Raw genomic sequence first — 9276 nt, forward strand, 5'->3', positions numbered from 1 at the left:
TACGTATTCGCATGCCAACACTAAGTGCACAGTTGCACAGTTCCTGTTCCCCTGGTAACGTGAAAGAACTACCGGCCACATCTGGTGGCAGCGGTGGGATAGATGTGGCCGGGGGTCTGTCGCTTAATGATGGCACGCCAATACGTAGATAACAGTAACTATATTTAATAATCAATGAAGGTTGTTGAGAGTATTACAGGACCTGGCACACCGGGCGATACACATGATCAATACACACGTAAGATACCTATTGGAGCCGTGCGCCGAGCGCACGGCTCTGGACTGACTGGACGATCCGTCTGGGCTGACGATGCTGGCCGAACTCTTCCGCCGCTTGGCGGTGGGGCTTACTTGTACCTCCGGGGCCCTCGCCCCGTCAGGGCTCGGCGTCGGGCCGAGTGCTCGCCAACAACCCGGCCACAGAGGTGACCTCACCTCAGCCGATGAGGACCTCATGTCTGGGTGCGTCTCACGCGGGACGCGTCGCCCGCTGATTACCGTGTGTACTGTCTATACGGCGGGGCCGCAGCATCGGCCGTATTACTTAGCCCGATGCTACTTCCACAACAGAAGTGGACACATGCCACCTTACTCCTATCTTTGGCTTCTTTAGGCGGGTCCTTTTTCGTCTCAAAATCGGGAACTAGAGGAGTGCCCGAAGGACCCTTCTTCACGCAGTGTCCTCGGTGGCATGTCAAGCTGCTAGTGCCGCCTTCACTGTCTTTGTAAGCAAGACGAGTACAGCATTTTATGCATTGCACCGCACCCTCTGGTTTACCCGTTTTGCAGTCCCATAGTGGATGAAATTCAACTCAAAAGTCTCCCTGAGACTGAAAAGAGGGGTTCAAAATAGTTAGGTGGACAGTCTCACAGTCACCATTTTTAAGTTTGACCGTCAGTTTTTTCAGGAGCTCAAGAGTCTCTTGTCTTTGCAAAGCAATGGCAGACTTCGCACTACCAGTGTCTCGTCCTAAAAATATAAAACAAGGAAGTTGTAACATCGTAAAATCGTAAAATGCCAGAGGAAGCACCTCCCCCCCCCCAAAAAAAAAAACAGCACATTCTGAATCAGAAACTACCCTCGGATTTGCCGCATTTTTCACTTTTTCGGCCCTAGAGGTGGATATTGTTGTGTAGCGTGTGTACCAGCGGAGTAAGGCGTTAGGAAGGAAAGGCAGTAGTGACAGATGAACACTCAGGTTTACTAATCATTCTGAGCACAAGTCAGTAAGTAGGGACTTCGCGATACGGTACGGTTCGGGACGGGACGTCTTGACTCTTCCAAGTCCAGCGGCGAAGTGAGAGCAAGTCAGGCGCTCACTCCTTCCCCTCCTCCGTGCTTTAACGCGCTGCTACCAATTGTTGTGTAGGGAGCCAGGCGCTTGCACGTCCAGGTTCGGGGTTCGGGCAGGAGGGCGCCCGCCCAGGGTGGGCGAGGCGCAGCTCGCTAGGGTCCGGTAGGTGCAGCCAGGCACGGCTGGCTGGATGGCTCGCCACGAACGGAGACGTGGTGGGCAGGAGCGACCAGGAGTCGGATTGCCTATCTCGCGCGCCAAACGCAGCGAGATTCAAATACTCAGGGAATGACGAACGCGTGTGTGATTGCACATCACAACACTTCCCCTCCCTTCGTTTTAAGAAGGAAAGACCCCGGTTGCGAAGTGGACAAACCACTTCAAGCCACACCTAAGATTTCAGTAGGGCACGGAATTTTACACGAGCATGGAACAAACCAATGATAAGTGTACAGAGGTGAGAACACCGGCGACAAACGCCTGTTTTTTCTCGAGGGCAGGTCTCTAGGACGGGAGGGCTCGACCGCCTTGTCGTGATGACAGCACAGGAAAAGCTCTTGATCAGCTGATCCATACGCGATGAGAAATCCCACAGCAGAAACGCATTTCGACGAGACTTTCGCAGGTTTGAGACTCCCAGCTAGAAACGTCGTATCGATATTCCGTCGAATCGACATCGACTTGTCGAAAAATTCATCGTTTCGACGTATTTTTGGACCTCTGGTACGACCAACGACGTCGAAATGACGGCGTTACGACATGCCATTTCTGGCTGGGTGAGCGCAGACAGGCAGCTCAGTTCAGGGCCGATAGTCACAGCACGTACTTATCGACAAGCACAGCGGCTTCACAGGTAAAAGGTTCCTACCATTTGGTGCAAGGGCACAGGGAAAACTTGCTGACACGAGAACCAAAACCCAGTGGGAAAAAGGTTCACACAAGAAAACCTGGCCAGGAACGTTGACAAGGGCCTGGCGCCACACACCCGTCAGGCCTGAGGCTCACCGACCCGCGGGCACACCGCAGGTCGTGCAGCAAGTTTAGGTCAGTTTGAGGTCAGTGCATCGAATGCACTTCTCCAGATCAAAGCACACGGAGAGAAAAGTTCCGGCCAGACAACGAAACACTGAGTTTGGATTGTTCCTTTTACCAGTACACCTTAAAGGTTTCGGTGTCACACCGAAACCTTTAGACTCGGCACTAGAACCTTTGGACTCTGCACCAGAAACTTTGGTGACCACGCATGTAAAAGTTTGGATTGTACTTTTCTATCAATTTTGTCCAAACTTTTGGGTGTACGGCCCCGGCCCAAACTTTTCTCTCCGTGCAGTATGAGAAATCAGTGCGACAAACGCACTTTCTCAAGGTCAGATGAGCACGAGAAAGCGATTCGGCGAACGCACTTTTCTCAGAGTAGGTCAAGATGAGAAATCAGTGCGACATATGCACTTTCTGACTTCTTGGGACCGCGGACTATGGCAAATCCGCGAGACACTCATTTTCTGACGAAATCAAGAGGCTCCCACCATTCGGTGAGAGGGTACAGGGAAAACTTGCTTAACCGTGAACCAAAACACAGTGGGAAAACTCGTTCACGCAAGAAAGTCATGGAAAAACACTATTCATGCAACAATAAAACACGTGTGGGTACTTACCCAGAAAACTGTTTCTTTGGATTAAAGAAATTTTATTTATTTTAACGAAAATTTCGTGCCAGAAATCAAAGAAATTTTTTCGTTCATATAACGAAAAAAAATATTTAAAATAACGAAAGTTTCGTCACATTAAACAAATTTTGTTTGATCTGAAGAAAATTTTCTTCGTAGCAACGAAAATATCGTCAGTTTGTGATTTCGTTCCATCAAAGAAACGGTTTTCTGGGTGCAGGCGATTTGTATGTGCAGCCGCTCACGGTGCACCAAGAATCGTTGTCGGCTTCATGGAACTGGAGAATTTTGTGGACAGGGTGAGTGGCTTCACGCTTCTGCCGCTTCTTCGGAGCTGTTTCTTGAGGTTGAACGAGTTGATCTTGACCCCGAGGTCCGCCTGGTATCGTACCCTGGGCTCCCGCGTCCGTTTCCGACGCAGACGAACTCGACGCACTACGACGCACGTTTGTACTAACTACTTGTGGTCACTCTGGCTACTCGCAAGGCACTAGATTTCGCTCCGGTCTGAGGTGACAAGGAAAGCGAAAGGGAGCTGGAAGGGCAGCGCGAGAGCGCTAGTTGTTCTGCTGTCGATTTTGATTCATCGAGCCTTCCATACCCCCCACCATAGAGTTTCAGAATGCATCTGGCCGGCAACGCTGCCCCGACGCCACCCCCCACTTTTCGCCACCTCACCTTGTGCCACCGCCCAGCTCCTGGCGGTCCAGGGAAGTGCCATGCATGAACACAATCAATAGGAAATCTGCTGGAAAAGAAAAGCACACGCGCCGCACCTGTTCCCTTCAGCACGGTTTGGCTGACAACTTCAGTGACGTCATCCCTGACCGATCAACGTTCAAACGGGATCAGACGCGACTGACCTATTATCGTTTCTAGGAGGAGGGAGGGAGAGGGGGGGGGGGGAATTACTATTAGGTGCGCACATGGCCCCCAGTGTGTAGGCTGACAGGGGCGATGTGCTATGTGTCGCCTACCTACAGGGGTTTTGAACAGCGTACTGTCTACCTCTCAGGCGGCTTTCTTGGACTGACAGCCGGAGGAGGAGGGGGCTGCACCTCGCCCTGCATTAAAAATTACTTCTGCTTGGTCCCTGAAAAAAAAAAGTAGCCCACAGGGCTAAGTAAGAGACAGTCCCTCTGACCAGGCAACAAGGCCCCTCAGTTTTTCGTACAGCTCAAGTAGCTAGCTACTACAGGGCTGACCGCGGTCCGGGATCGCAGGGAGCACATCGGTTTGGCAGCGGCAGCGGCTGGCGAACGGGGAAACAGCGAGGCAGCGGTAGCGCCCCCTCCCCAATTTCCTCGCCTAGCTCACCCACAATGTTAATGCCTTTTGGCCGTCTTTTGGAGGCTGACAATTTTTGGCCTCCTTGCTTGCCAAAATTTTGGTCGTCTCGTTGAATGCTGCCAATGTTTGGCCTCTTTGCTTGCTACAAGTTAGCCTTCTTTCACAAGGAGGCCAAATTTGGCAATCAAAAAGGACTGCCAGGGGGCAGGTCGCCCGCTCTGCGCTGTAGATAGCACGGAGGGGAGGAGTGGGGGTTAAGGTGATAAAGAGGATAGGTGGCCGCAAGCGGGAGTGGTCGGGGAAAACGGTTCCTTCCCGCCGCTCCGCCGGTCGGTTTGAAATCCCTAGCAGGTAGTACAGGTAGCATAGGGCCGGCTCGAGTCTGGGACGGCCTGGGGCTTGTTAATCCCTCCCCGCGCTGACCTGTCATTGGGTGACGAGGGAAGTGGTTCCCCCAATAGGAGCGCTTGCGCCCACCTATCTACGTTACACCTTAGCGGGGGTGGGGACTTTTCGGACTTTTCCTTCTGGTGGAGTCTGTCTTAGTCACATTAACGCTCACGTGAAAGCAGATGACTTATACGTGATATGTTCGTTCATTGAACTAGGTTTTCTTGCGAAGGATTGGACCGATTTAAACAGGCACTATATGATCACTTGATTTATTTGACAAGAACTAAAAACAGGAACCGGAAGTGGTAACCTTCCAAACAAAAGACAACATAACATCATTCACAGGTGCATGGATACACATCAACCTTCCCACACAAATTTACATAATTCTCAGTGATGAATTTTGGTGGTCGAACAACTCTTGAACTCCTACGTGGGACTGACAGATCGCTGGCAGGGGTTGTCAGACCATTATTATTTTCATCGGGCACTCTTAAATTTTCCTCGCTTGGAGTGACAGCAGGATCAACAGCTGGACTTTGAACACTTATTGGAACAGACAGGCTTTCAGGATTAACATTTCTAGTAGGGGATGGATTTGGAATGACAGGTTGGTTATATTTAGGAGCATTCTTATATTGTAACAATAACAATTGTTCATAATGAGCTTTATAATCTGGGTCAGATGAATTGTTGGGCACTTGCTTCTCTCCTTGGGCAATTATTGGAACACATCTGTTGAGTTGATTGAAGCTCACTAAATGAACGGCATCATCAGTTCTCACATAGTAAGTGGTCTTCCCTAAAACTTTTTCCACTATGCCTTCATACACTTTGTCTCCTTTCTTAGATCTATATCTCACTCTCTCTCCCACCACAAATGCAGGAACATTCACCTTTGTGAGGTCAGAATTTCTGGGGTTCAAGGAATTTAATCCTGTTCTGGGTTTGAAGGAAAACACAAGTTCAGCAGGGGTCAACCCAGTTACGGTAGATGGAGTGTTCCTGTATGTTTCCAGGAAAGTTAATACAGCAAGTACAATGTCTGTCTTGGTTGCGTTGTCGTCGATCAGCTTCTTTAACACTTTCTTGGCGGTGTCTACTCCCTTCTCCGCTGAGCCATTTGAAGGAGCGTGGTACTTGGGGGAATGCAGTAACACAATGTTCTTCTCAGCGCAGAAATTCGCAAACTCAACTGACTGGAATGGTGGTCCATTGTCAGACACTACTGCCAGAGGTGGACCAAAGGTTGCAAACATAATCTTCAGGAGCAGTATTACATCTTTTGCTTCAGTTTGAGACCTAGGTAGGCTCACTTCTATCCACTTGGAGAACGGATCATTCACAATTAAAAACTTGAAATTTTTATATTGAAAAAAATCAATATGTATGCGGGCCCAAGGCCTGCCAGTATTAGGCCATGGCACATAGGTTTTCATTGGTTTGAAGTTAACAACATTGCAAGCTCACACATCTCTTCTATTGCTGCATCCATTTTCGGCCAATAGATTTCACGTCTAGCCAGTATTTTTGATCGAATATGACCTCGAATCGAAGTCGATTGGGCAGGTCGAAAAATTGTCGATTCCAAATGTCGAATCGACGGGATTTTGTCCCGCCAATCGACGTGTTTTCGACATCGACTATTTCGATAACTTATCGAATAGGGACTTAAAGGATGAATTTTAACGGTTGAGCTAGTCCAGTAGCGACTGTTGGTGCCCATGGGCACACACGTCCCCATCACTTCCAAAAATCACTGCAGGAGGTGAAATGACTGACGCCTCCCGCATTGGAGGGGACACGTCTCCTGACTATAGTTGTTTTGGCGTTCCGGGTCACCAGCGAGAGCTAACTGTACAGTCAGGGGAAGACCCTATCTCGAATCGACGTCGAATCGACATCGATCATGTACAATACGAAATTTCTTGCAATTTAGTACCAGGAACCGTTCTGTAACACTTTAAGACCCATTAGCTGAGTTAAGCCGTGTCATAGGGCACTTCTCAAGTAACATCGAAATTTCGTCGACAACTTCGTCTCAGGACCAACGGAGCGGTCGACGTCGATTCGAGGTCGATTCGAACACTCATTTCTCACTGGGCTAGGGTTGTCCAAGTTTATATTGAATTCACTGTAAAAAATATTCTGAAATTTAAGACCAAAATGTATCTTAAATTTAATAACATTTTCAGTTGTTCTTAAACGTAAGAACAAATTATGATATTTAAGAAGTTTTCTTAATTTTGCAAACCAGGTTATGAAAATTCTGATAAGGGTAATTAAATTTTATAACAAGTTTATTAAATTTAAAAGATTTTCTTAGTTTTAAGAAGTGTTCTGAATGCTAGTATTAAAAGTAAGAATAAGTGTGACTTTTCAAAACAATTTTGTTAAAAGTCATGCAGCTTCCGACCACTGGACATAGAATTTTGGTGTTCAATATAGAATTGGATGAACATCATCAAATTAGATAAGCGAAATGTAGCTATGCCAGAGCGAAATGTCAAAAAAAAAACCAGTTAACAAACATACGCCGTCCGACCAAGCACATAGCTACTCTGGGAATGCCCCTGGACGGAGCGCCGCATAAGGTCGGGTGCGATCGTTCCCTGCACAGGTATGTCCCGACAGCCGCGCGGTCTAAGGCGTCAGGATCCGAACCCAAAGGTCCGAGGTTCGAATCCACCCAGGTAAGTTGAGGTAAATAACTATAATGTGTACAAAGTCAGGTTTGAACATCTGTCCGTAGGAACAAGATCTAAATATTTTCCAGTTTTGCGTTAGGCTAGAACAGTAAAGCATTTTTGTCGTTTCATAACACGTTCTTAATTTTCAAAACATGTTCTTAATTTTCATAAAACATTTGTTCTTAAATTTAAGAGCAAATTTGTTTTGTAAATTGCTTCCAAACACTTGTTCTTAAAATTAAGATGGATTTTTTTTACAGTGAATAACTCCCGAAGGATCTCAACAGTCTTCGCGAGTCCTCGCGATTGTGTCCGCGAGGAAATTCGCGAAAGGACACCGCAAACCCCCGCGAAAGGATCCGCGATCACTGAAGGACACCCGCGAACGGGCCCGCGATCACTTAGAATAGGACACCCGCGACAGGGGACTCACGCCTCGCGACCGCGACTCGCTATCCTACTCCATCCCCCAGCCACAGGTGCCGAAGTCCAAGCGAAGCCATTGGATTGGACCTCTATCAGCCCTTTTGAGCAGCACTAGTCTTTTGCTGGGAAGACTATTGCCACAGCGAGACGGGCGAGATCGAGGCGTAGGTCGAGAGGGTCTCGAAGTCGTATATGAGGGATTCGGAGGAACTGTGCAGGGACATTCATATGATGAACGTTTTACCAATACAAGTACACGTAACATAGACAGCAAACCGATGTCAAGGCTGGTCACGGTTTAGCAGCAGCAGAACACAATCAACGACCAGAGTTCTTCTGAATCCCTCATACACGACTGTGAGACCCTCTCGACCTACGCGTCGATCTCGCCCGTCTAGCCGTGGTAAGCCGCTTGCGCGTAAGCTGTGCCACGCGAGGTTCGCTCTTGTGGCGGGTCGCGCTTCCGACACTTCGCGCTTGCGGTCGTTCGCTCTTGCGGCGTTCGCGCTTGCGCCGGGTCGCGCTTGCGGCATTCGCGCTTACGACGAGTCGCGCTTGTGACAGTTCGCTCTTACGGCGCGCGCCCACTACCGCAACAGCATGTTTGATTTCTGCCCAGGTATGTTGGGTATGCATGCCAAGCGCTTTCCTTTTCATTGCTAAACTTACTGCGGTGTAATGACAAGTTTAACCTCGTCGTAACTTGTATTCAATTTTCCTTTTATCTTAGGTGCAGCAACATTTCCCTTGGCCGGTCGAAGTCTTCTCTTTGCCACGCTCTGCTGAACCCGCACATCAATGGTATTATGGATTCCCAATGAGGTTTAATCTGGACCTTGAAATCTCTATGTGAATAGTTCTCTTTGAGTGTACTTTCATTGGACGCGTAATAAATTACCTCATACCACATCCTTGTGAATTTAACTCACCCGTGCCAACCAGTTATGTCAACTGTAGTGAGAAAATTACTGATCTACAAAAAATAGCATCGAAGAGGAGATGTTCAGCATCAGGTTGCGATGGTAGAGTTAAGCTGCATACATTTCCGTCTATTTACAAAACTGTCGGAAGAGAAGCTGTGGAGGATCCTGGCAAAATACAAAGGTAAATATATTCTAAATTTAGGAGGTGTTTAAAATAAATTACTTACTGATTACCTTGTGATAATTTCAGACTTGAAAAATGGGTGCAATTTTGTGATACTGAAAAAGTGTCATCACAACCACTTTACTCCTTGCATGAGCATTTTTAGTTGTGTACGTTACATATAATATTTCTGATTACACATGTCAGTTAAAGAAACGGTTGAAGAATTCTGCCGTGCCCACAGTTAAAATGCAATTGATTACTCAGTTTGATACCTCTGTAAGTTTGAATATATAGTGTAATTACATTGGTGAATCATAAATTAATTTTGTTCGGAATCTCAAAATGTAAATGCATGATTGGCTGAGCGATTAGTGAAGCCTATTACTCCGTCTGGTCGGAAAAAACTTTTTCTGTCTGTCTGTCTGT

General features: G+C 47.6%; 1 protein-coding gene across 1 annotated transcript in view; it reads right to left on the reverse strand.

The window, feature by feature from the left end:
- Positions 1-4980: 4980 nt before the first annotated feature.
- Positions 4981-9276, reverse strand: part of LOC113215217 (uncharacterized protein K02A2.6-like) — a 17191-nt gene continuing 12895 nt past the window's right edge. The window contains exon 2 of the mRNA XM_052273263.1: positions 4981-6000. Within this exon, the coding sequence (XP_052129223.1) occupies positions 4981-6000 (1020 nt within the window). The remainder of the gene's footprint in view (positions 6001-9276) is intronic.

Source organism: Frankliniella occidentalis, unplaced genomic scaffold (genome assembly GCF_000697945.3).
Source record: "Frankliniella occidentalis isolate FOCC.00 unplaced genomic scaffold, Focc_3.1 Scaffold259, whole genome shotgun sequence".
Taxonomy (NCBI): domain Eukaryota; kingdom Metazoa; phylum Arthropoda; class Insecta; order Thysanoptera; family Thripidae; genus Frankliniella; species Frankliniella occidentalis.